Source organism: Larus michahellis, chromosome 3 (assembly GCF_964199755.1).
Source record: "Larus michahellis chromosome 3, bLarMic1.1, whole genome shotgun sequence".
Lineage (NCBI taxonomy): Eukaryota > Metazoa > Chordata > Aves > Charadriiformes > Laridae > Larus > Larus michahellis.
In genome coordinates this window covers 125,186,545-125,213,474 of record NC_133898.1, presented here as the reverse complement: position 1 = coordinate 125,213,474, position 26,930 = coordinate 125,186,545, and the positions used below count along the sequence as shown (strand labels likewise).

General features: G+C 42.9%; 1 protein-coding gene across 1 annotated transcript; it reads right to left on the bottom strand.

Moving 5' to 3' along the window:
- Positions 1 to 236: 236 nt before the first annotated feature.
- CYP39A1 (cytochrome P450 family 39 subfamily A member 1) lies at positions 237 to 26,124 on the bottom strand. Its single transcript, XM_074582019.1, has 12 exons — positions 25,929 to 26,124; positions 18,432 to 18,567; positions 16,952 to 17,126; positions 14,917 to 15,066; positions 14,194 to 14,287; positions 12,599 to 12,697; positions 10,602 to 10,692; positions 9,451 to 9,584; positions 8,478 to 8,573; positions 6,297 to 6,385; positions 2,606 to 2,693; positions 237 to 1,793 (listed from the first exon to the last, which is right to left on the bottom strand). The coding sequence occupies exons 1-12, from the start codon at positions 26,103 to 26,105 to the stop codon at positions 1,722 to 1,724; spliced, it is 1,401 nt and encodes a 466-aa protein (XP_074438120.1). The 5' UTR covers positions 26,106 to 26,124; the 3' UTR covers positions 237 to 1,721.
- Between the last annotated feature and the right edge of the window lie 806 nt (positions 26,125 to 26,930).

Below are 26,930 nucleotides of genomic sequence, written 5' to 3'. Positions count from 1 at the left end.
TGCTCGTCTTTAGGACAGATCGGAAGCCCCGTGCAGTGGTGTGTTATTAAATGTTCGCTTTTAGTTGGCTTCAGGTGCCTTTTATTCATTCTAACCAAACTGACGCTGACCTTCAGGTAATAATACTTTCCTTTAGGGACCTTTTTAGTTTAAAGTCAAGTTTGCCATTACAGAATTTTCCTTTTTCGAGCTTGGGAAAAAACCCTGACCAAAAAAAACTGCACACGTACACAAAAAAACCCAAACCCAGAGTTAATTAAACAGAAAAATAAAAATAAATGTACATTGGGAAAAAAAGAAATCTTTGCAAAGCTACAAGATACCTGAACAGATATTGTGGACATTTCCAAATTCTACAATTAAAATATACACTTTTGGGTAACGACCATATATGTAAACCAAGGGAGTAGTTTTCAGTTATGGAAGAGATTCTGACACCCCAGTTAAGAGTGCAACTCTTGCAGAGTTAACCATTATGAGCTAAATTAGAAGTTGGACGAATCATTTTCCAGCCATATAAATCAATAAAGCTTGTTAAATTGTTTTATCCATAATTGAGGTATGCGAACCATTTAATGACTTATCCAATGTGTTATTTTCCTATGGATGTTATTCCCATAGTTTTTACTGCTGTTGAAAGTCCACTTGTGTTTTTCCGCAAATACCTCTCAAATGATGAATAATCGTTACTTAAAAGACTAAAAATACATGCCAGCTATTATCGTATATGAAATCTGACAGCAGTTAGAGTGTTGGTATCTGAACTTATTTGACAGCTTCTTCGCACAACTTTTACTAGGTATTCTTTATAGGATTAAATATTTTTAGGTTTGTGCAATTTGTTCTATAAGTAAGACATGTTAAAGGGAAAGCAAAAGTGTTCTAGATATTAGACAACCAGTCTAATGAATAGCAATAGCTTTTCTTGCAATCGCTTTTCGTTAGAAGCCAAACATCACGATCAAACTTTCATTGCATGTTCATGCAAGGGCCGATTCTGACTCCTGTGGAGCAAATAAAGCTCAGCAGAAATTTTAGGTGCTCCAGTGGAACAAGACCCCAGCGTTTCCCATGCTTGCAATTTTTCCATTATAGATGCATTTTATTTGCGAAAAGTTGGCACCGATTGTAGGCAGAGCAGGCCAGATCTTCACCTAGCGACACAGGGAGTGATAAATAAGTGACGCTAGTTTATCGTGGCTGCAGATCTGATCCGGAGGTCTCTGCTCAGCACTGCCCTGTATTTTGTGCACACCAGCACCAGGGAGCTCTATGGAGTCTCCATCAGGCACCACTTTAGCCTTGGTTCAGAGAGACCTGCAGGAAACAGTGACCTGGCCCAAGGGACCTGCTTTTCCTCTGGTTCTAGCACAACTTCCATGCAGGATTTCCAAACATAGCACCTTTTTGTTCAGAATGTCTGGTTGTTGAGTTTAGTATATCAGATTTGCGAAGTCTGTGAATAATTGGCCCACAAATTACAAATTTGGCAGGAGAACTTGGTTTTTAAATGGTAGGAGGTAGGCAATCAGGTGAGGAGCACAGATACGACTATACTGGTATGGCATACCACAACCCAGAGTATACACAGCATTTAAAGTTTAAATTAAGAACTGTTAAGGCAGAGAACCTATCTGAAGATGTGGGACAGGGACACAGCTCAGTGGTCCATCTACCCAGGGGTGGCTGGCAAAGGAAGGTAAGTTACCGCTGGGCAGCTTTCATTCCCGGCATTTATACTGGATCCGGAATGGTGCCATGGGTTGCTGTGTCCCCACCAAATGTAAAGGGCTCTGCAAAAAGAAGAAAATCAGTAGAAACATTTAAGTTAGTTCAGTTAATGGAATCATCATCATGCTTTAATATTAAGATATAAACATATTCTTGGACTAAATACTGGGAGTATTTCTTGGCTTTGCTGAAGCCACTGACTAGTGCCTTCAGGATTATTTTTTATTCCACTCACTCTGACAGAGGATGACACATGTGATCTTAAGAAACTCTAATGGTTTTGAATATCTTCATCAGCATAATTGCCTGTGGGTGCGGACCCAAATTACAATCAACTCCAGTGAGAGCTGGCATGGCAACACAGCATCCATCAGGAAGAGGCAACCTTCCTCCATATTCTGGGTGGGCTTTCTACCACTACTTGAGATCAACATCTCATGTTCTTCAAGGAGAGCAGAGGAATTAAGTTCTCCGAGCTTCCAACTTCCAGCCTAAAGGGCAATCATACAAAGCCCATGCCATGCATCTCATTTCATATCTTTAAAGTATTAATAATCCAGTTCCATATTCATTGTTTTTGTGAGTGGCAGAAAGCAGTTATAAAATCTCTTGTAATGATTAGGCAACGATGAGACAAAATACTCTTGTGGGTGCATTATTGTATGGATAGCGCAGCCCTACTAACATTGCTGGAGTTACTCTGGGTTCCCTGAGCTAAAAGAAGATCAATTTACTCATTACATGTTTTATTAAAGCTCCTCTCAAAAATTTGCTTCATTATAGATAACCGTAGTCGAGCACAGTTGTTCAGCTGAGTGTGATGAATGAAGGATATAAAGACGCGGAATGCCATACAAACGCATGGATCTTTTACCTCCTTCGGTACCGCATCCAAAAGCACAAATTCATATTTGTATAGGAATAGCACAACGAACAATTGGATTTCCATGATAGCAAACCACCTGCAAGAAAAGGGAGGAAAACATTGGGCATCCAGCCTCACCATCACACGTGTGTTATCATCAGGTAAGAAACAAGGTGTCTTTGACACATTTTACATTCCATGCTTCAGTCCTGCCTGAAAGTTTATCTCCAGTAGGAAAATATGCTGTAGCTTTGTTCAGCTTTGTTACTCAGCAAAGAACGTGAATGTAGCGGCTGCCCCTTCTTTCCCGTGAAACGTTAAACCGACAGTATCCCTCTGACACCCTATTTTAGAACAGCCCCTTATCATTATGGTTTTTTCCACTGTACAAACATTTATGTTCTTCTAACGCTTGCCGACTTGAAATAACTTCACAGGAGTGAGAAGACAGTCAGATATAGAAAAGGCTATATGACTAATTGTGCTATATAAAGTTATATAATACAGCTGGGAGCCTGGTGACATCAGAGTGGCTGTGACAGCGGGAGTTATTATTTAATGCGTCAGCGTTAGAATGCAGTATGAGACCCAAGGGCAGGATTTTTTTTTTTTCTGTGACACTCTCAAGAAAGGTCTTTTTTAGTCAGTCCGGAGAAGATTTCAGATAACTGCAGGTGAACTGCAGGCTGTTGTTTTTTAAAGTCGATCCATGCAAGAGCTTTCTGCATTCAGGCACTACCATGTACCTATGCCGGGTCAAGGGATTACTCACTTGCAGAATCCAGACCCAAGTCTTAAATACCTAGTTAAAATAGTACTACTACCTTGCTCTTCTACACAGTTTATTTTCCATTCTCTGAGAGATGCTGGAAAACTTGGAGAAAGCAGCTATTGGGGAATTCACTGGGGAGAAGGCCACACGACGGCACATGGCGTGAGGCTGGATTTGGCCTGGCAGGTGTGAAGAGGAAGCTAATAAGCCCCGCGAGACGCAGGCTAACTCCTGCAGAGCCATCCAGATCTGCGCCCTGTGCTCCGGAGTGGGAGGATGCTTGTTGGTTTTGGCGTAGCTTCAAACCCAAATTATCTCTGTGATTTCACACTGGAATTACCTTGAGGTAGGGAGCTTTTGGTGACCTTGAGCTCGGGGGAATGCAGTGCAGAGATATTTCAATGGAAATTAGCTCAGGTCAGGCAGGACTTGCTAGCCCAAACTCCGTGCCAGTGCACTGTACAAAGGTGGGCTCCTTACAGTCACTGCACTGGTTGCACTGTGTGGTCCTGGGCTCCTGGTGCCTGAGGTCCTGCCTCTGAACCTCAGTGGTTTGGCACAGACGATGTGGCCAAATGCCAAAATGCCTCTCGGTTGGCCTGAAAGTGGAAATGCTGCATTTACAGGGCTCTGTCCTTCAAACACAGCCGGATGCGAGCTGGCCAGCTCTGACACCTCCGTACCCATGGCGGGGTTCATCTGCCTCTGCGCGACAACGGATGTAACCCGTAACTGACTGCAGCACGGCTCACCGCTAGATCTCAAAGTGCTTCTCCCAGCAGGCTGCTGCTGTTACTCTGCTCTGCAAACAGAGATGCTGAGACACAAGGATGACAAGTAACACACACATCTGAGGGCGGGCAGAGGGACAGCCCGGGAGTGAAAGGCAGGACTGCAGAGTCCCAGTGCGTCCCTCTCTCCCGCAGCACCTTGTACTGAGCAGAAACCATGAGCTTTCTTGCAGCTAAATGCCCCTTAGTTCCCACCTGCCCGTCGTATTCATGACTGAGTCCTAGAGCAGTTTTCCTGTAAAAACTCTGAGGCACTGATGCCTTCCTGTTTTATTTAGCGACAAAGATGTGCTTTCTGAAATCTCGCCCCCAGTGCACTGCTATGTATTGGTGTTGTGCTGGAGCCCAGGAGCCCAGCTGTGGACTGAGGTCCGGCAGTAAATGGAATCTGAGAACGAAATCAGGGCCATTGTGCTGAAGGGTTTACGAAGTCAGCATAAGATGGGAGACAGCAGACAGAGCCAGGCAAGATAAGCACGGTCGCACAGGCAATAGTCACCTGGTTAGATAAAAGTAGCTTCACTGCCATCGAATTTTTCCTCTAGGTAAAAAAGATGGCACGCAAATGGCTTTGCGAGAGCTCTCCCCATGCCAGTTTGCTAGAATATTTGACAAGTTAGTTATTTTCTAGCTTTGTTCGATTAAATTATCTTTTAATTTCATTATGAACTTTTGCAACGGAGAAATTAAAAGTTTAACAGATTTCATTTATAAATCCCAGTACCGAAGTAAATGAAAATGCATTTTAAACTTGAATATCTTTGTTTCATTCAGTCATACCAAAGAAATCTGCAACATAGGATCTAAATACATCCCTTGATTTGATTTCCTTTCTTCTAAGACACAACATTATTCTTTCAGAATGATTGCTGAAAAGCAGGAAGGTGTGTGTTACCAAGTAGGCTGCCAAAGGCTTTTGAAAGGACTTTTTGTGTGTCAGCAAGAAAAAGATTCTCCATCCGTTGCCTATGCAGAAACGTTATAATTTTCTTTCCAACCACAAACTTATTTTAAAGATATTATCAGAGTCCAGAGAACAGCCTGAACAAAGAATTAGGTCAGTATATATAAACAAGCAGCTTTCAGAAACATTGTTTTGCAGCTTGTCCTGGACCTGCGGATGCCTCTTGTGAATTCTGCTGTCGCCCTGGCTGGGAGTGAGCCTGGGCTCGTATTGAGCTCAGGAATACGGTACAAGTCACAGAGGTAGAGCAGTGAGTGAGCACTTTCCTCCGGCAAGCCTAAATGCATTTTCATTCATTTTGTTTACGTCTTTAATGCCTTCACAAAGTTTATCTGACAGTCATGTCCAGCCTGCTATAGGCTGCAGTTTCAAGACCGCAGACCCTCTGCAACACCCTCTGGATTCCTCGATCCATATGGGACTCTTGAGTTAAACTGACCAGTTTTAAGGATTCTTGGTTATTTGCTTCCTAGAGGAGACCAGGTTTTGAAGGCAGAGAATTGAGCTTAGAGATGTTTGAACACAGAAACGAGGAGCAGCCGGCTCCCTGGGACTGGTTCCAGGAAAAGGGACAGCAGAGAAAACAGCAGAAGGAATGCAGGAAGCACCGAGGCTGGCATTGCTGGAGGAGGGAAGAGAGACGGGATCTGCAATTCAAACCATCACACAGTTGCATGGGCCCTAATGCAAAGACAAGATTTAAACAGAGAGGAGCCACTTAAGACATTTGAAGATTAGCAAAGATGTCAATGGCATGATAGAGGATGGAAAGAGAGTCTCAGACCAGAGAAATGTTCTTTAGGTTAGTTTAGAGCTGTTTATGGCGACCTAAATGCCTGCGTCTATAAACTGGCATGTTTGTAAGTGGAAGAACTCTCCCTTGATGAAAAGGTGCCTCAGCAGCAGCAGAGCTAGGCTGACTGTCCTCCCTGTGGGATATCTCTCGATAGGCTAGTCTCAGATTCTGCTTTTACATCGTGACTTAACCTGTCTTTTCCAGGAATGAAACCACTTTCAAATCAGTTTAAACAAGGTCCAAATAATATTGAACATTAGGGGACTTACAAAGAGCAAAGCAATGAAAACATTTTATGTCCAAGTGTAAGAGCCCAGTTCAAGAGAGTTGTTCTCTGCAGGGTTTGGGAATAAATAAACCCCAGCTGTTTCACTGACCTTCCTGGACACTGATGCTTCCCTCCTCCGAATGCCACAAAGCTGTCCAAGAAAGCATTCTTCTCTAAATTTGCCTCTTTCCAACGATCCTGTGGGAAGAAACTTTTTTTTTTCCAAATCAGACTTATATAAATAAAGCTTAACTTTATTTCTCTGAGCTAAAAATGACCTTGGACAGCTAATCCTCAATACAAAGTTGCACTAATGCCATTTTTTGCATTCAACCTGTTAGTGTTAGAGTCTGGATTCAAAAGTCAGCGTTACCTCAGGGAAAGAAATGAGGGTCCCATTTGAAACATAGTTAGTGCTGGAAGGCTTTTCAAAATCACTCCAAAAGCATTCTTCCTATATACCTCCCCGTTTTTCTAAATCCTGCGTCTTGAGCTATCGAAACGCCCGTAAAAATGTGACCTTCTCCTTTTAAATACATGCACATTCAAAGTAAATTTTCAACCAGTACCTTCCCTCAGCCACAAAATTGTATCCCAGCACGCAAATGACTCATGCGCATCTTGCACACAAACCATTTCTAAGACGCTGTGCACAGATAAATGGAAGGTGCATGCGCTGTCACGCAGGAGAAAGGCAAGCGTTGCCCAGCCCCATTCACAGGTGCAAGCTAGCGTGTGACAAAATGAACTCTTCTCAACAAAACCAGCCTGTCTGTACCCACGGGGCTCCTTCCTCCACCCTGAGTTGCTTTCAGAGAAAAGGAACGAGGCAATATGGGCCGAAGTTTGGGTGGGTGACACTGACAGCAGTAAATCTCTTGAATGCTGGGTGATAAACCACACCAGCCTCCAGAAACTCGGCGCAGCTCTACCAAAGCCTTCAAGTAACACCTTGCCAAGTTGATGGTGGCTAACTCCTCTGATGGAGCCATCTTAGAGAAGATGTAATCTTGTGTTTTTATTTTGGATTTTTTTCAGCTTGGGCTGTTTAGAGCTTTCTGAAGAGGAAACCTGTTAGTATCAAAATCCAATAAAAGCAAGAAAAAAAAATCTCAGTGGTGACGAAGCAAGGCGATTACCATTTGGAATGGCAATGTGCAAGGGGTACTCACCCATTCTTCATGGAAAAAGGGTGAGTTTCTATAAAACAAGCTATCTCGCTTCTTAGGAATAAAGTTACTAAAGAAATAAGGCGCTACATCAAGGTTTCTGTTTAGGGTTTCAAACAGGCAGGAATTGTTATGAGGGATTTCAAATTGGTAAAGAGTTTTCTAGAAGGGAAGTTTTGTTTAAATTACTCCTTGATGTATTTCTATAAAAAAGACAAACCATTCTATAGCGGATGGTGCTAAAAAGAGCAGTTACAAGCCTGCCCACACGGCCACCTGGAGTGGAATAATAATCAAGAAACCCTAGATGAGCTACTGAATTAGAAGAGCTAATACCTACCAGAAACCATCTGACTGGAAAGACCAATAAGCCTGACTAAATATGTGGAGATGAGCTACACAAACAAATGACAGGCTGAGAGAGTTGGGGTTGTTCAGCCTGGAGAAGAGAAGGCTCCGGGGAGACCTTATAGGGTCCTTCCAGTCCCTGAAGGGGGCCTACAGGAAAGCTGGGGAGGGGCTGTTTGCAAGGGCATGTAGTGATAGGATGAGGGGCAATGGTTTAAACTAGAGCAGGGGAGGGTTAGATGAGACATTAGGAAGAAGTTCTTTACACTGAGGGTGGTGAGACGCTGGCCCAGGTTGCCCAGAGAGGTGGTGGAGGCCCCATCCCTGGAGACATTCAAGGCCAGGCTGGATGAGGCTCTGAGCAACCTGATCTAGTTGAAGATGTCCCTGCTGACTGCAGGGGGCTTGGACTAGATGACCTTTAAAAGTGCCTTCCAACCCAACACATTCTGTGAGTCTGTGATCACAGCGAGAGGAGAGTTCTTGGAGTTGGGTTCAAAAGTGAAATTGGTGGGGTCCTTCCATGGTAGGTTTTGGATCAAGATCAAAGTGATATAAAATAGTACCATATTATTTGGAATATATAACTGAACTTTAAAGTCTTGCTTATTCCTACAGGCTCTGTTTTTTGCACATCTTCTCTGTATACAAGGCCATCCTGCAGACAATGGGGAATACCCAACTTTAAGCCAATTTATCCATGTGCTTTTATTGTGAAATAAGTGAAGAGGAGAAAAGACAGCAAAATACCCACGGTAAGAATGACAACTTACCGGTTTGAACATTTCTGGGTCAGGAAAATATTTTGGATTCCTGTGTAACCAATATGGCGACAACATCAGCATGTCACCTGCAGGGACGATGTAATTCTGAAAAGGAGAAAAAAACTCTAAGAAAAGAGAAAATCACGGGTTCAACTAACAAAACAGTCCTTCCTTAGTACTTCTCTTCCATCAGTAGAAGGTCCTAACAGAGGGCAAGTGACAGTGGTGAAGCCGTGGTGGACATATTACATGTTTGAAGCTTCTTCTTGCCATTGGCCTTTTCTCCATAAGTAAGATTTAAACAGTGGAGAACGTGGAAAGACTGTTTTTGTTCTAATTTGGTTTCTCAGGTAGAGAAATAAGAGAAACATTATTTCTGTCTTTCCTGCTTCTTGATGTATCGTATGAACTGGTATTTGTTGCTAAATCTTTTGTTAAGCGCTTCCTTCAAAATGCAAAGAAATTCATAGAAAGTCTTATATGACAGTAGACCTTTATGGGACTTTTGTAATTTCTTAAATAGGCATGAGTGGTGATTGCTTAAGGGAATGTTTTTCTCCCAAACATTTATTTGTTAGACTCCTGAACGCTGGCACTTCCCTTCGGAATGGCAGTGAGGAGGACAAACAGAAAATGAGTTTTACCAGTTACTAAATTGTGGTCCCTTCTACTGTATTTGTTGTGTCTGATTACTATTTCATATACCATCTGCACAGTATCTTCACCTCAATTCAATTAAATCTAAAGTAAATTCAAAATCGAAGGTAAGACTGCGAGCAAGGGAAGCAAAATCACTCTTAAATTAATGGTGATTAAATTAATGATGTTGAATAAATCTGTTAAACCCAAACAGAATATATAAGTGAGATTGTGGAATATCTCTACTATTTTAATTTTATCCAGATCTTTTAGGAGGCCCCTTTCCAAGCAAAATCATCTTTTTGTATCCTTTTGGGGAAAACCAAAAACCAATAAAACTCACCTGAATTTTTATTGGATTTACTACTTTCTTGGTGATTGCACCTGGGGACCTCAGCCGTATGGCTTCCAAAGTGCACCATTTAATAAAAGGGAGCTTCTTAAGCTCCTCTTCAGACACTTCTATTTTATCTTTACCTGTTGTGGCATGAGAAAGAAGACTCTGTGTAAAAATTAGATTCCATACTTGTTTTGGTACATGCTGACATGTCTTGCTTTAGACCTTCTGATACAATACCTCAAGACTTTAAGACTTTTTACCCAGAAGTTTTCTTTATATTTCAAAGTAAATAAATGGACCAAAATCAGTACAATTAAGAAAAGCTGTTGAAGAGAATTTAATAACTCTAAGGTAGCTGTAGGTATGGTATTGGCCAGAAGAGGCCAAACGAAGGTCATCTTGGAAGTTAAGAGTCCCTGGACTTTTTCACTACTTCGGTAGGACGCTGCATGGAAATCTCAGGGACTGTAGGCACCAAGAGCTCTTGGGCTATGTTAACACCAGCAAATGAAACGGGGCCAGGAGAAAGGCTTAAGCACTGGTTCATGATTATCCTTATTGGTTAATGATTGACATGTTCCTTGATGTGGTTTTGATCCATGCCAACTAAGAGTCTTACAGGAAAGTCTAAGCAGGGTTCAGGGGAGTGCATATGTGAGTGACTGCTCCCAGTGGGTGACTGATTTTTGAAGGAAAGAGATTAGTCATGTGGGGGTGACTCGTGCCGGACAAACTGGCCTCAGATGAGAGAAAAGAGAACAGTTCCTGACCTGTTTTTCCACAGAATACCTGTAACTCTGGTGAACATCACACCATGAAAAGCAGCTGAATTGAAAAACCTCATCTGACCCTATCATAGAGGCATGAAAAAACCACAAGGCTGGTCAATACAAATCTAGATCTAAATGATAGGTGTGGAATGAAGGGACAGGTACATATGGTTCTTTTTCTTGTGATAACATCAAAGGTGTTTTTGCTTAAAAATATGTCTTGAGCCTATACAGAGTAAAGAACTCAGAGCTGAACTCTGTGTTATCAGTAGTACCCTCAGCAGCAACATTCATTATTCCCAGCCATGGACCACTGGCCGTGTGTTGGGCCAACACATAATCAATAATTTCTAGGTTCCAGACGGACGCGATCAGATTTATTACCTGCTTTGCCAAAAACAGAAGTCAGGTCTTCCATGATTTTCTTGTAAATGGAAGGATAAGAGAGTATGAAAGCAAGGGTCCAAAACGCAACCTAAACAGAGATGAAAGTACTTCAACTCAGGAACATGGAACAGAATTGCAGTATATTTGTAGCAAATCACAGAGGCGGATGAAAACATTTGTACGTTTTTGGATGTGCCTGTTGTAGTTGGGATGCACAGGGAGCTGTGCTTCCAGGGTAAATCCACATCTAAGGGCCCAGATCTTGGGAGATTAGCTCTAGTCATCTGCTGTGTACTTACCTTCAGTGAACGTGACATCGCTTTGGCTTTGAGCTTTGAAACACAGAATCCTTTCTTTAATTTCAAATAACTAGGTGTTAAAATGAATTACTAAATCGTTATGTGTGATTAGATTTAGCTGCATGAATGGAAGAAAAATTAAATAGTAAATTCCTACTAATATTAGCAGAAATGAGGTTAAATAACTTGCAGGGCACTGTCACAGTGAGTCACACTAAAATGGGCAGGAAAAGTTTTAATTAGCAAAACAAGCAGTAGTAGATCCCCTTTAGAAATAATTTACTAACTGATTATGCAATGAGGTTGAAAATCAAGAAATTTAGGAAAGGAGAAAATCCTCTTAAGTAGGATGAAACCAGAAGGACTCTCAGCCCTGCCAGGAGTCTCTCTCCTCTTGCTGAGCTAGCGGGAGATGCAGTCTGCACACAGATCTGGTCGCAGGCCATCTGTGCCGGCGAGGGATGAGAACTCCTACTGTTATTTCCCAAATAGCCCCGCGCGGATGCAGCCCTCCTTCTGCACAACAAATCCGGCAGTTTAGTTTTCTTGTAGAGCACTTGGACAGCGTGGCTTCACTCCACGGGACGAGGAGGGATGACTGAATTGGTTCAGATAAAAGGGTTTAATGCACTTGTAAAAAAATCCCCTTGGAAAGTGAAAGGCCTTTTTTCATTATTCCTGTCACCAGAACAGTGGTTGTGACTATTCTGAGACACAACGAAATATCTGTATGTCTATTTACAGCTGAATATTACAGGAGTAAGTAATGATCGTGTTGTGGAAGGAATGTCAGTTATCCTGATAACAGACAGCAGGCTATGCCTCTCACTTATACCAACATGTGAATCCATAGAAACCTCACTGAAATGGAAGAAATTCCTTTTGGGCAAATTGTAGTAATATGCAATCTAGAAAAACCATAGATATATCCACTAGGAGTACATATAAAAATAACTCACTATCATTTTTTTCTACATCACATCTGTAACAGACATAACTGCGCTGGAAAGAGCTTAGTAGTCATGGTAAATAACGGATGTTTTTTGCTGCTATGGATTTTTCATCTGAGAAATTCCTATAAATGTCTTTGGTCAGCCTAAGGTGTGCTAGATCTATTGGGCTCGTTAGCATACATATATCTGTATCATTAATCCGTCAAATCTGTTCCTAACATAGACAAAACTTAAGTGGCAGTAGAATCAAACTATTCCTTTTCTGCCCATGAAGCAACATTGGCGTTTGTACGGCAGATCCCCCAAAGCAAAAGAGTCAAAATCACTCAAGGATTTACACACAGATGAAGTTACTCTACAATATGTTTTTGATATTCTTTACAATTGATAACACCAGGCTATTTAAAACAGAGTCCCTACTATAATGCAGCCACAGTGCTTTAAAATAGAGTTAAATGCTCTTCCCAGCTTAAGACTGTGATCTTAATATCTATAAGACATATGTTCCCGAAATGTTACGATAGGGACATAATAATTTAGGAAAAATACAAGCAGAGCTTTTCTTGTCATTGCTTCTGTGACATTGCAGCCTGGGTATATTTGTAGTGATGCACGTGGGCGTGATAATCCCTTCTTTGGAATACATGCAGTGTGTGTGACCTCTGGGTCGAAGTCTTTGCTTCCCAAACACAGGCTTTTGAGCAGGTTGGAGAGAATGTGTTTCTCTAGCGGAGGTACTTACAGGGACAGCATTTGCTTGGGAAGCCCAGAGCATCAGGAGACCGTAATTGGGACCCAGATGTTTTCCTTGCAAGTTGTCCAGGAGATGTTGCAGTAGTGTCTGTTATAAATAAAAGATAATAATGTGTATTTCCAAAAATATATTAAAATGTAGTTTAGGGTAGGGCTTACTAAAATTCAAGGATATTAACGTGAGGCTAATTTATCAAAGAGAAGTGAAGTTAGTTATGGCTTTTTTGCAGTCACAAAGTAGAGACAATAGCTGTTAAGAGAAATTGAGACTCATAGGCAGAGGGCCAGAAGTCGTCAGTGCGCCACGTGAATCCCTACTGAATACTCGCACTGCCCTCCGTTTTCTTAAAGTTTTTAGGGAACCTGCTTCCCTCGCTCCCCATTGTTGCTTGTATGTGGAAGAAAGAAAAAAGAAATCTCTATTCTTTTTTAATTCCTGCTCTACTTCTCTACTTTAAAGAACCCGACAATGGGGCTGAACAAGTTGAATGAATGGAAATGAAGAAAATGTTCTCTCTGTTCCTGCCAAAAAGGTTCTTGTTATGAAGAGATGGTCTGATGTATCAGCAAAGTCCCTAGTTCCAGGTGCTTTGTTAGTGACCTAACCAATGACTTCAATGGCTTGATATTTTTTGAAACTATAGCAACTGTGTAATGTTCTAGCATCGGCTTTTTCTTATAGTATTTACTTAAATATTTACAGGGCCACCATGCCTTCAAGGCAAAGCTTCCTGTCTACTTTTCAGAGGTGAAAAGGATGACCTTGAATAAAAAATGACCGCTCTTTTTTCCAAATTCCCACCCAATCTAAGACAGCAAGTACGTGCCTCCTACTTCCCGCACCTTCTTACCTCCCACCACTCCCTCTCCAGCCCTCTCTTTCTTTCTATTTTTCTGGTTTATTTTATGAAAGAAACTCTGGTATGTAAAGCTTTTAAAGTCCAAATAAAACCTGGTTTGTTTAATGATCTGTTCTATAACCATTTGGTAGATCAAAATTCCCAGGCCAGTCTGCCCTCGCGTTTGTCAACTGGAGAGACAGAATTCCTGCCATAGCTAAGGAGAATAACCAGGGGGACAACTTATCACAGCTTTGACACAATCAATATTTAGGGTACTTGGCTTCCAATCCAGTAATCAGCTATTTTCTACTAGTCTGGCTGCTGGAGGATCTACTCACTCTACACCAGGGTTTAAAAATAGTACATGCAAGGTTTTGAAATTTCACAGCGCGGTGCCCTCAGAGAAACAACTGAAGAGGTCTTTCTCTCACCTCTTTCAACTGCTCACTGCAGCTGCGATACTGGAGGCTGGCAATGGGTCACAGCTCTGAACCCTTGGCTTAAAATTCCCCGGAGAAAGATGTTAATTGTCAGAATTGTAGGAAATAAACTAAATTGAGGAGTAGGACTCAAAATTAGGGGTCTGACCTAATGGAGGTCACAGCAATACTGGACAATTAAGGCACAGCTATCAAAGCTGACATATTTAGCTTATGTCCTCCAGTACTGAAATAATTCCTGCCCTCCATCGCTTCAATCAGAATATACAACGAAGTAAGCTTTCACCACCTTGGATGTTTACCTTGGATGTGGTCTCTGAAGGGTTGGTCTTTTCAGCATCTGACACTACTTTCTCAAATAATTTTAAAAGCCATTTTTTGGATTTAGACCAGTTCCTGTAAAGAAAAGCAACAAACAAGGAGCACTTAACTGAGGCAGCACAAACCGACATTTCCTTTTCCATGAGAAGGACTCCTTGGTTTCTTTCCAAAAGCCCCTGGGCAGCAGTCAGTGGATGAATACTCAAGTGTCAATCTGACAGTAGTGTTGACTTCACCTTGGCCAGACCTCATCTTGCAGCCAGGACCGGTGACCACAAGACTCCGAGATTTTCATATCTATTCCACTGCGGGCTCTCATTGCGGCTTTGGACAATTTATAGCTCAATCTTTTCAAGAATGACCTCCCCTAAGACATAAAGGCCACATTTTTAGAGCATACTTAGCTCTTTCTGAAGGCTATTTGGAGGTGTTCAAGGTGCTGTCATGGCCCTGAGAGCACTGACAAGCTCCCTTCCTTGGAGTTCCTTGGCCCACTTCCCTGGGCAGCCTGTTCCAATGCTCGAAATGCGTGAGACAAAGTCAGAACTTTTTTGAAGCACCTAGCTGAAAGCCTGCCTGATCCAAGGACACACCATCGATAAAGACAGTGCATCATCCTCCAGGGAAAATCTCTCTTGCGGTTGATATCCCAGCAAGCAAAATGCCTGTAATGCTTGCATCAAGCATCAGCTCTGCTCCGTTACCTCAGGAAGCACTCGGGCATCTGAGAAGCATATTCGAAGTCCTCATCATACTTCAGAAAATGTTCTTCAAACTCCTTGATTTCACTCTGACTTGTTGGGCAGATGCCTTTCCCAAACAAAGTGTTCACCACTGCTGGATACATGACATACCTGCAAGGACAAGATCCCCATGACTTACAGGCTACAGGGAAGCTGTTGCAGCAGTTTTAGGTCAGGACACGGTGTGTTGAATTGCCAACACTAAAAGTGCGGGACTCAAGCATTGCACCACTATGGAAGGGCTGGCACAAGGCTCATACCTCACTCACACCCTTATTGCAGATTTTAAGCAGAGGCTGGGAGATACGTGGACCTCGGGCTAGTCCTCTGCATGTGGCTGAACTTCATCAGTTAGCGTTTGGTCACTTGAGCAGTGGCAGAAAGGCTCTGGGCACTGAGGTCCCCTTCTCCCCATTAACCACTCCTTTTATTTCAGGTATAACCCACGTGGACCTTCCGGGCATTGCACAAGCCCTTCCGCAACTAGACACTCCGAGAAATCCTCCCTCTGGCTCCAGCTTTGCTGGACTGAACAATGCTTTTTTTGTTTTATTTTATCTCACTCCTCCCTGTTTGCTCCTCTGTTATCCTGCAAACCCTGAGCTCGTTTCCCAGCCCGCTTCACCTGTACTCTTGAGCCCTGAGAAGCCCTTATGCATCTTTGCTGGGTTCCAGCAGCTGCTAAACGCATATTTCAGGCAATGGCTCTTTCGCTTTCTTGCTTTTCTACAGATCATAAGGCAGACGGAGCCACCTGCTGGCTCTATGGATTTAATTTTGAAGCAGCTAAGTAACAGTTATCCGGGGCATTGCATTCCAATTCTATCCTGTGTTGTCTGGCAAAACCGTAAGAACAGATTACACTCAGCACAGATTTACTGGGGATGACTTATGAATTCTGTAGTTTACCATCTAGCCTATGACTTTTTTTTCATTTTAGACAAATAGCAGCAGATTCAGATTTGGTGACCGGTCTCCGTGACAGCCACGGCGGTGGGGAGAACGCCCTGTTCCCCAAGGCTGCAGCAGGGATGGAGCAGGGAGCCAGGCACGCTTCACGTATGAGCTGTACACCCATGCCACCATTGGCACCCACGCCTTGTGCGGACCACAAGAACAACAGGTCCATCCCTCCCCTCAGAAACTTGAGCCCAGGTAAAAGACCACGGACGGATTCAGACAGGGGAATAACAAGAAAACGTGAGCCCATATTAGCGTACCAGGCAATGGCGTAGCACGCTAACGATTCCGTGACTCTGTTTTTTCACAAGAAGCAGACGGGACTTTTATCTCAGAAGCCAGGTGGGGGAACACCATGGGATGTGGGGGTTTGCACCCCAGTATTGAGACCAGCGGGACCGAGGGCTGGGAGGTTTCAAAGCCCCTTTCCCCTACGTCTTTCACCAGTTAATCCAAATTGCAGTAATTGAAGTGGCAGGTTTAGCTGCAGTAAAAAGCTGTACCTTAGATGTATTATGCAGAAAAAGTCAGCAAAATACAACCTGGGTGTGAGGTCTTAGAAATAGGTCCAAGCCAAAGGCAATATTCAACTTGTAGTCCTGATGGGCAGGTAAGATCTAGGTGTTCTCCCAGACGATCAGGAAGAAGGAGGAGTTACAAGCTCTGTTGTTGTCACATGAAACTGTCAGTAAAGGGACTTTTTTTACATGGAGGATGAAGTTTTGGCAGCAAAGTCAGTTGTAGAGATCTTATTTAAGTTTTGGGCTAAGCTTGGCCCAAAACACACAGGGAACGTTTTCATCCTGCTGAAGACCAAGCATTTTGTCTGTTCTTAAGTTCTTTATAAAGACATGGAGCTTTTTATGCCATCTTTTGGGAAACAGGTTTTGTTGGAAGATACTGTGTTCTCTTTTTTCTTCCAAATAGGTTACTGAGATGTTTCTCCTACCTGGGAGAAACACCTTTAGATAAAAGGTGTTTAGATGTCCCACGTAGGACACCCATGTGTTACAGATGTGCTGCAAAATTCCCTTACCTAACCAGGTCATTGAGGTCGCCTGTGCCCTCCATGCCCAGCTGTGCCATGTGCTCCTGCAGTTCCTTACACAAAGTACCCGTGAACATGTGCAGATTAGAAGGACCCATTTTTCCTTTCATCATGCTGTAGAGGTTACTATGGTTCTGATAAAATGCTTCCGCAGGGACAGAAACTAAACACAAAAAGAAACAGAAACATGTTTTGGAAAGTAGATGAAGTAGATTTTCATGGAAAGATAGAGCGAAATTTTTTACACTCGTGACTCTAATTTAAATGCCTCATTTTCCTAGAGTGAAATTCCCAGAAAGCTTCATTCTAACCCTGTAAAGATTTTGGTGAGCCCTCTGCCTCTACCCATCTGGGTAACCTCTTCCTGCCTCATGAAGCTTCAGTGCCAGAAGCAACAATCCAGAGATTTCCCCCCAGCTTCAGTGTGGCTGTACAGAGACGCGCATGCGCTCCGCAAAACTGACTGAAATTAAAAATAAATTAAAACAAGAAAAAACAGTTTTTAGGTCTTCATGCTATAGTACATTGTCTCAGTCATAACAAGAGCAGCTGAGAGAGCTTGGACTGTTCAGCCTGGAGAAGAGAAGGCTCAGGGGGATCTTATCAGTGTGGATAAGTATCTGGTGGTGGGAGCAGAGAAGATGAGGCCAGGCTCTTCTCAGGGCAGGAGGCAATGGGAACACAGGAGATTCCACTGAGACGTAAGAAAGTTTTTATTGTGAGGATGGTCAAACACAGGAACAGGTTGCCCAGGGAGGCTGTGGAGTCTCCATCCTTGGAGATACTCAAAACCCAACTGGACACAGCTCTGAGCAACCTGCTGCCACTGACGTTGCTCTGAGCAGGGGCTTGGAATGGGTGATTATCAGTGGTGCCTTCCAGCCATGGGGATTCTGTGATTCTATGATTTAATCTCTCTGCCATGTTGCTTCTCTCTCATTGCATTGTCCAGAATTGCCAAACTACTCAGAGAATTCCTGTCTGTGCCATTCCACGTGGATACAAGCACATGAGCTGACGGAGCATGCCACTGCAGATTAGATACACACCTCATCCCGTTCTAATGACTGTTTTATTGCAGGGTAACATCTAATTATTGCTGCAAGCTGATTTGCAAATTAAGTACTAGGACAACATACTATTGCTCCAAACCTTGTACACAAAGGTGGAGTGTGTAGCCACAGAAAACGACTTGATTTCAAACCGGGGTTACTTAAGGCTAAAAGTAATAACATTCCCTGGATCTGAAACCTTTGATGCCTTGAGACTGAATCCAAATCACTTTGCAGGCTTACAGTGCTGGATCCATATGAAGGAATCTCATTTCGCCTTCATTTTGTACCACGGTCATGGGTTAAGATAAGCATTTAAGGTACGGTCAAAAAGCCAAAGGGCTTTGGATTGGGCTTTAATGTTCCTGGGTAACTGGATTTGATTTCCATTTAAAAAAGAGCTAGGTCTCATTTACCTGCGTTCTCGACAGCTGGTTGTACTGCCCGTTCAAAATTTAAGTCTTTAGATTTAAAAAAAGCTTCAGATCCTTCTTCATCAGTCACAAAAGTATACCGTTTTCCCAGAGCGAATATTGTGAATACAGGCCCATGCTGGAACAAACAAAGATTTCATATTACTGTATTGTTAACACGTCTGACGGGAGCCCCAACAGGGCTTCAGCGCTGCCGAGAGGTGTGGAGGGAGGACCTGGTCCTTCCTGCTCTCTGTACACCTTGGCTCAGAAGTGCACAAAGACGAACAGGAATCAGGCCAAAATCTCTCAACTTAGGGATCAGAAGGGAAGATCACAGGGGCCTGCCTAACGTCTTGCAGAGCAGAAGAGATTCCTTCCCCAAGATCAATATTTTATATTTGAATTACATTACAGTTCAAAAATTACAACCTACCTAGATTTAAAGAACTCAAGTGATGGATTCTCTAGTGCATCCCTTCGCTGCCACCGCAAAGTACCCACACTGTAAAAATCCATAATCCTACTTATTTGAATCTACAGTTTTTAAACAAAATCTCCCCACCCCTGCATCCTTTTAAAATTTTTTTTTAAATTATTTTATAGTTTAAAGGTTCTGCTAATACAAAAAATCTCTTTCTTGTACAGGCATTTAAAGATTAATACCAAAATAAGTAACAACTTCGCTGAGACTTATATTCAGGGAAAGTTTTCGATACCATAAATCATTCTTTCATTTTCCCTTAATCCTAGCGTCCTCTCAAAAATTTCAGCAATAGGTATTCACTTCTGAATTCCTACATTATGAGAAAAATCACTGGTATTTGTAGATACTCTAAACTAGCAAACAATCGTGCAGTACCTACTGGCTGTTAGATTTCGGTATAAAAATCAAAATTTAGAAATGAAGCAACTTTAGCATCTTTTTCTTAGTGGAGGCAATTTCTGTTCACACGCAACAGCCCTGGAAATCAAAAGCCCAGCGTTCACATTTATATGCACACCCCTTTCTTTCGGCAAAGTCATTGTAGCTATGGAAAGGTCTGGGGGTTCCTACTGTCTCTTGGCATATCAGGAAACCCGATTTTCTTTTCCAGGTTACATTGCTGATAAGGGTCAGAAAAAGGTTTCTGTTGACCTGTGTGGAGTACTGAAAAGCCTTGAGACCTCCTCGCTCGCGCGGCTTATGCTATTGACTTTAACCAATTCTTGTGTTGTTTGTGTCTGTATTGTAAAGCCTGTTTCATTAAAAGCTCTTTGAAGCCAAGGAAAAGATTCCTCTTGATATCAATTGAATTTTGATTGTGTCCTTCAACTGCAAATTATTAAAGAAAGAATGACTGTTTAAACTCTCTGGGTGATAATAAATAAAATATCATTTTAATAATAGCCAAACTGCTAAGGATGGATTTTTATGGTCCTCATCATCAGGCTAGGTAAAAATCAGTGAATTTATACTGTGTTTTAAAACGAGGTTTTTTTAAATTTTAAATTAACATAAAAATGCACTTAAACTAATTTTAAAATAGAATTAAATCTGAACTAACAGCAACCTGCAATAAAACTTAATTATTCAATCAAGGTCGCACTCAATTAAAGATTGAAACACTTTATAGAAGACGATTACGTGTGAGCAAGATGCCCAAGCTCCTGTTACAGGCAGTAGAGATCGGGTCCATGCAGTCAGGGGAGCCTAAAACCCAACTCATCCGAGCAGCTCCCGCACGCCTCCCTTCACGAAGGCGACCTGAACTGCCCGTAGGCTCCACTAACAGCACTGACTGGGTGTCCCCTCACTACCAGTAAAGCTTGGACGTCCCCTGTACCTGTAAACACCTACACAAACAGTCCGGTGCTGAATCTCATCCAACGTACTGCAATCTATTTAGAGCAATTAAAATTACACCGAGATTAAACACAGTTGGAATTAAAAAGGACCAAGTCAGCTTCGTTGAACAGCACAATGGTGGTGGATATTCAAAAACGTGTCTTTCAGACAGCAGAATTTTGTGTCCAAACACGAAATTACAAATAAATATGATATCTAATAAATTAATTATTTATTAAAATACTATTATTAACTATATTTAATATATAATATATAAATATATACAAATATATAAACATTTATAATAATTTTATAATAAAATAAATTTTATAATAATATATTTATAATAATATTAAAGTATAAAAATATAATATATAAATATATTAAATACTATTAAAATACTATATTTATTAAAATATTAAAATAGTAAAATTAAAATACTAAACATTTTAAAATGCTGATAAATTAAAATATTAAAAAAGGTTTGAGGATCAAGACGCTGATGGCAATCCCCACCCCCAATAATAAAGACTTTTCCAAACATACCAGATGCAGGAACTCGCCCAGTGTGTCGCCGAGCCTGATAAATGCTCAAGGTGTAACGAAACCAAGTGGGGACGCAACCTGAGTTAGCAATTGCACCACTTCAAGACAAGGACCACCCCGGAGCCTTTCACTGCGAGTGATGGACTGAGATCTTGTTTCGAAGGAAGTATTAAGTAGAATAGAATTAAACAAGTGCCGGGTAAACCAGTGATAAAATATTCCAATTCAAAACTCTAGAGGGATTAAAATATGAAGTTGCAGAACTACCTACCGTGATCCGTTAAATCACCCTCAGCAACGGGAGGACAGACACGCAAACGTGGTGCCTTTCTAAAGGGCTCCTGAAGGAGGACCTGGGAAGCTTCAAAGAGTCATTCCAGTGCTCAGCAAATTTGTACAAGCGTTATCAAAGACCAGGATTAGTAGTGGATAAATATTGTGTACTGAAGAGCCCAATACAGCTTTTAGGATATGTGGCCTTAAATATATTCCAAATTCAGTCCTTAGAAGAAGGAATTAAAAGTTTGCGCATAATCTGGAGTCATAGTCTAAACTATGAGGAGACCTCGAAACATCACAGAAGAAGAATGGCTAGAAGAATCACATTCTGAAATGACCCCAAGATCTATTATACAAGTGCTAATAATTAATTTAGAGCTCTCATCTTGCTAGGAACAGGGTGGAGAAAGGACAGCAAGTATCTAAACCCATCCTGGGCTCACACCTTCAATTTAATGTGTGTCTCTGCCCATTCCATCTCTGCCCATCAGGTTAGACTGAGCTAGAAAAGGCAAAGGAACGGACAGCAAGCATGAATGAAACGTTCAATAACAGGAGACCAAGTCAAATTAGATCCCAGGAAAGGTGAAAAGAGAATAATTATTCCCAGTTTCTCATAATGCAAAAGCTAATGGGCACCTATTAGAAGGTAGCTTTCTTCCTATGATTCATGGTTAAATTATGGATTCATTGCCCTGGGATGCTGCGGAAGCCAAAATTACACACAGGGTAAAAAAGGGGATTAGGCTGTCATAGCCAGGTCACCTGGGTGCAAATTCCAGCCTAGGAAATCCTGCAACTGTTGCCAGCCAGTAGCTGGGAAGGAAACGCAGAAGGCGGCATTCTCTCTGGGTGTGCTCCTTACACCCTGTTACTGAGCATCTACTAATAGCTGCTATTCGAGACAGACACCTGAATAAACACATTTTTCATCTGTCCCGGTGTAATTATGCTGATGGTCTAATGTCACGAAAACAGCTACTGGAACAAGCTGTCAAGCAGTTCGACATTTACCATCACTGTGTTACGGGTGGGTACCAACAAAGCATGGGCTTTGCCTGCCAAAACTATGTCCCAGTTTACTGCTCTGTCTGAAACAGCGCTTAAGGAGACCTTGATGACATATAAAGATAGAGAAAGCAAAATAAAAATCCTGTTAGGATTTAGGGCCTATGAAACTGCTTTCAGGTCTGAAAGCTCTTTCTTTCCCAGAGACTGGGACAAAGAACAGCAAAGAACCGCAAAGAACAGCAGTGCCACGATGAGAGGCAGATCTGAGCTTGCATGAAAGAGATGCTCCAGAGAAATAAAAACTTCAGAAGAACATTGTCTGAAATACCACAGGAAAGAAATCAGGGAAACAGCCAGACAGGGAGCAACAACCCTCGGCTGCAGTCCTGCCAAGACGCATTTTGGGAGGTAGGTGCGCTCCGCTGGTTTTCTCTCCCTTGGCATGCACACACACACGAGTTCAATGCCATGTCCCCTCTCTCTCAGGGATTTTCGAATTTTGGTCTGTACACAGGACCAGGGTCACAGACCATTAGCAACTCAGCTGTGGACACTCTTCAGAAACGCTCCACCAGAAGCCCTGTCCTCTCCTCCAGCCTGTTTCCCCTCCACCAAACCTCACGCAGGACGCACATCCCTTGCCAGGTAACCCAGCCAGCCATCCCTCAACCAAGCACATGCAGCGAATAAGGCTGAGAGGCGTCTACCTGACTCCTGAGACACGGCACCGTGTCCTGAACGCCATCAACACACTGAGAGTGAGGTTTGGATCCACAGGTCCATACAACAGTGCGGAACAGCCTCATGGGTTTACTGAACTTTTCCTGTTAGCTTAATTAGCAAGCTGTTGGGAAGCATTTGGAATTCCTTACTAATTCTTACCACATTTGCCAGGCAGAGTGAGGAATCACATCCTTTGAACCCCTCATGAAACAGCTCTTGTGTTGCATGGTGGCTCCAGTTACCCACCCTGCTCGTCTCAGACCACCTGCAAAATTCCTTTAACTAGCCAGGCAGCTTTAGGAGGAAGAGGTGGTATCTTTTATTAGCGCAGAGATTAAATATTTTACTAGAGCAGAGGATCTTTCTTTTTTTAGACCCACTGATGACACAAGGGGAAAACCAGACTATTCTTCCAGCCCACGTCTTCTTCTGCAGGAGGAAAACAGAAGCAGTGAACTTCAAGCAGAAGCAGTGGAAGTCTGGTGTGTTACTCCGGGGCTTGAGAGAAAAAGCAGTGAGGGATACACACAAAAGGGCCAACAGTAAGAAAGTTAACTGTTTAAGACAGAAAAAGAAATGAGTGTCACTTTGACAGACTGAAGGATTAATCCAGGGGAGGAATCTTCTAATTGCGAAATTATTGCAGATGTTTTTTGCAACCCTTGTAATGCCCGTTAATGACCCCTTTGGCAGCAGCACCTGTTATTTGCTTTGGCTCTAGGATGCTACAGTGCCTACTCCTTTAAAAGGGAGGAGGCAGGAAAAGGCTTATTTTTCCTGGCCTCAGCACTTCGTGCCAGTGTGGGAGGTGGGAAGGGAGGGGGACATGCCTGGGATGTTTAAGGAGAGGAAGGGGATAGTGGGAGATGATCGTGCTGCAGGCAGGCAGCCAGCCTGGGGGTGATGGACGGAAAGGTCCCTCTTGGCCCGGGGGACCAGAAGGGAGAGGTCACAACTCATAAGGACGCTGAGTAGCTGGACTAAGAAAAAAGTCAAAGGGAAAGTCCTATCTGTAAGCACACAGTAAAGGGGAGATGCGTAAGAAAGCCTTTTCTTTCACCTTTGCCTTATTTTGAGTTTTCTCCTATTGAAAATGTTTCTTGTCCCAACAAAACCTGGAGTTTATACAGTCCTTCAGGGGGTTCTGGTGTGTTCAGATGTGGCAGCAGCTGCCATAGCACCAACAGCGGCGTAAAGGGTCCCCAGGCAAATGAACATCAAAATTAATGGACTCAGAGCCACTAAGTTAGCATTTGTACTTCAACACACTCTTCAGTACGTAAAAGTTTTGCTCATTCAATCTGTGAATGGACCCCCAAAAAGGACTCTTCTGTCAGGTTTGTTTTAAAATTTCATCTAAGACATTTTGCTAAAAGTTTCCTGGGAAAAAAGGCAATTAAAGGCAAGCTTAAGTCACGGCGAAACATAGAATCATAGAATTGCCTAGGTTGGAAGGGACCTTTCAGATCATCGAGTCCAACCATCAACCTAACTCTGACAAAAACCATCACTAAACCATGTCCCTCAGCACCACATCTACCTGTCTTTTACATACCTCCAGGGATGGGGACTCCACCACTTCCCTGGGCAGCCTGTTCCAATGCTTGATAACCCTTTTGGTGAAGAAATTTTTCCAAATATCCAATCTAAACCTCCCCTGGCGCAACTTGAGGCCGTTTCTTCTTGTCCTATCGCCTGTTAGTTGGGAGAAGAGACCGACCCCCACCTCTCTACCCCCTCCTTTCAGGCAGTTGTAGAGAGCGAGAAGGTCTCCCCTCAGCCTCCTTCTCTCCAGGCTGAACAACCCCCGTTCTGTCCCCAAAAGGCATTGCACTGGAAAGGACAGTTTGGCAGGCTGCCTTAATTTGGTTGCCACCAGGATTTGTTTTTAATAGAACAAGGAGGTTCTCTAACAGCCTCGCATCAGAAGAGTCAAAGAAATATTATGATTGGGTTTTTTGAGTGAGGCTTGGTTAGTTTAGTATGTGGTATGGTTTCTGAAATAGTAGGAGAATGGACTGGAATGAGTTTTCTTCCAGTCCTACGTTTCTGCCCTAAGATGAATGAACAAGTAACTGAGCATGATTTGCATAGATGAAAGACAGAGGAAGGGCATAGCAATATAAGGTTAAAACCAGCCTGTTAAACTTGAAGAAGCCAAGGAACATGAGGCACGTGAGCTTCCTCTAAGGTGCACCCAATGTGCTTTAATACAAGACCGACAGCACTTGATGTTCTTACACCTCGTACTTCAGCTGATTCTGCTTGAACCTCTGCTTTCATTTAACACCACGAGTTTAACAACCATGGCTGCAGAGAAGTACTTACAAATAGGAAATCTAATAGTTGAAAACGAGAAAGAAAATTTTACACATCCATGAGTTGTTAATATATTTTTTTTTCAAATTTCAGGATGTTACAGGAGTTTCATTTTTAGCTAGTTTTTGCAAGTAGGGGGCTGTGCGGTCCTTCACCTGAAGCTGACCATATCGCATCAGTAGCAGGTGGTATCATCACCGAATGCAAACGGGAAGATGGGGTTTATGTCAGTTAGTATCAGCTGCCTAGAAATTAAACATCTAATCTAAATTAATCATTTAGGCTCTCCCTATCAGACAGACATAGAGAAAAAAAGGCATGTCCAGCGGTTAAATTTTCACACCCGTCTTTCATAAGTTTTTCAGGATGGAAAAAGTTGCCCGCCAAGCATGCCTGTGCCTCCCTTGAATGTTGAGGGACACCAGCTGCTACTCAAAAACCTCGCCTAACTTTAGGCACATAAATAATCAGTCTCCTGGTCCCAGCGCCTGGCACAGGGCTTTCCACATTCTCTGGAACCAAGATTAACATGCAGCCGGACTGCAAAAGCGAAACAGCAGAGGTGCTGGGTCCAAACAGGATGATCACAGCACAGAGATCATGCCTGGATCGCATCCACAACTCAGCAACGTTACTGGTACAAAGAGGATCCTTCACCAGCTAAATGCTTCTGATGCTATAAAATGTGACAGGAAAGGAGCAAACTTAAAGCAGAAGTTTCTCCTCGCTTTTCCCCTTGCAGGCAGCCACCCTGAGCACGCACCCACAAGCAGGCACGCCGCCACAGCCATTACCTTGCTTCTAGCTTCCTCTATAAACTCCAGAGGAGCTTTCCCAAACTGAAACGCAGCTCCAAACCAAGGGATCCAGCCCCTGATGCAAGGAGGGGAGCTCGGGTTTCTCAGCTGAGACAAAACAGCCTTGACAATGAGAAGTCCCAGGATTGCTGCCAAGAGGAGAGCAAGAGCCATTTTGCCTCTTCGCTGCCTGCCGCAGCAGCTGCTCCGCCTGCTGCAGCACCCGGCAGGACCGCGCTGGCCGGGATTACTGCAGTCAATGAATAGAGGGCCTCTTTTATCAGTCTTGCCAGCTGATCACTGCCATGGAGACAAGACGTCAAAGCACCAAGCAGGCCAGGGGACAAGCCCTTGTTTTGGAAAAGGCAGAGCCAATTGTCCTCCGCTCTTGGACGAGGCCCAACTCCACGGCTTGCAAAACTTAGATGTTGCTGTGATAAACCCTTGAACTTTGCACCAGCTGCTGGAGGGCTACCCAAGCAGCCAGGGACATAGCCAGGGACACTGGGGCAAAGCAGTGTGTCACTTTCTTCCATTAAAATATATATATATTTTTTTTTTTGGCAATATCAGGATTACAAAGCAAAGAGGCTGTGATTTGCAGACATCTAGCTCTCAGCAAGGCAGATGGCAAGAAACTTCTGCGGGCATCACCTGAAGTAGTAAGGCTTATCAAAGGTATCTCCCACTTTTCTGAGATCATCCCATTAAAGGCTAGATGTGTCTCCAGTGTCTGAAGAGCAGAGAAAGGCTCAGAGGTTGAACTGAGAATTCAAAACCTGCTGGTGGCCCCTATAATACCACTGCAATGTCAGAAGACAAGATTTCAGAGAGGTCAGATTGGTTTCTTTGGGTGTGTGGAAGTGGCACGCCAAAATTACGTACAGAATTCATGAAGCATAAAACGCCTAGGAATTGCTCTCACAGCCTACCCCTGCATGCCCTCAGCAAGTTTGAAGACAATACAAAACTAGGAGGTTTGATTGAGCTTGGTCATCT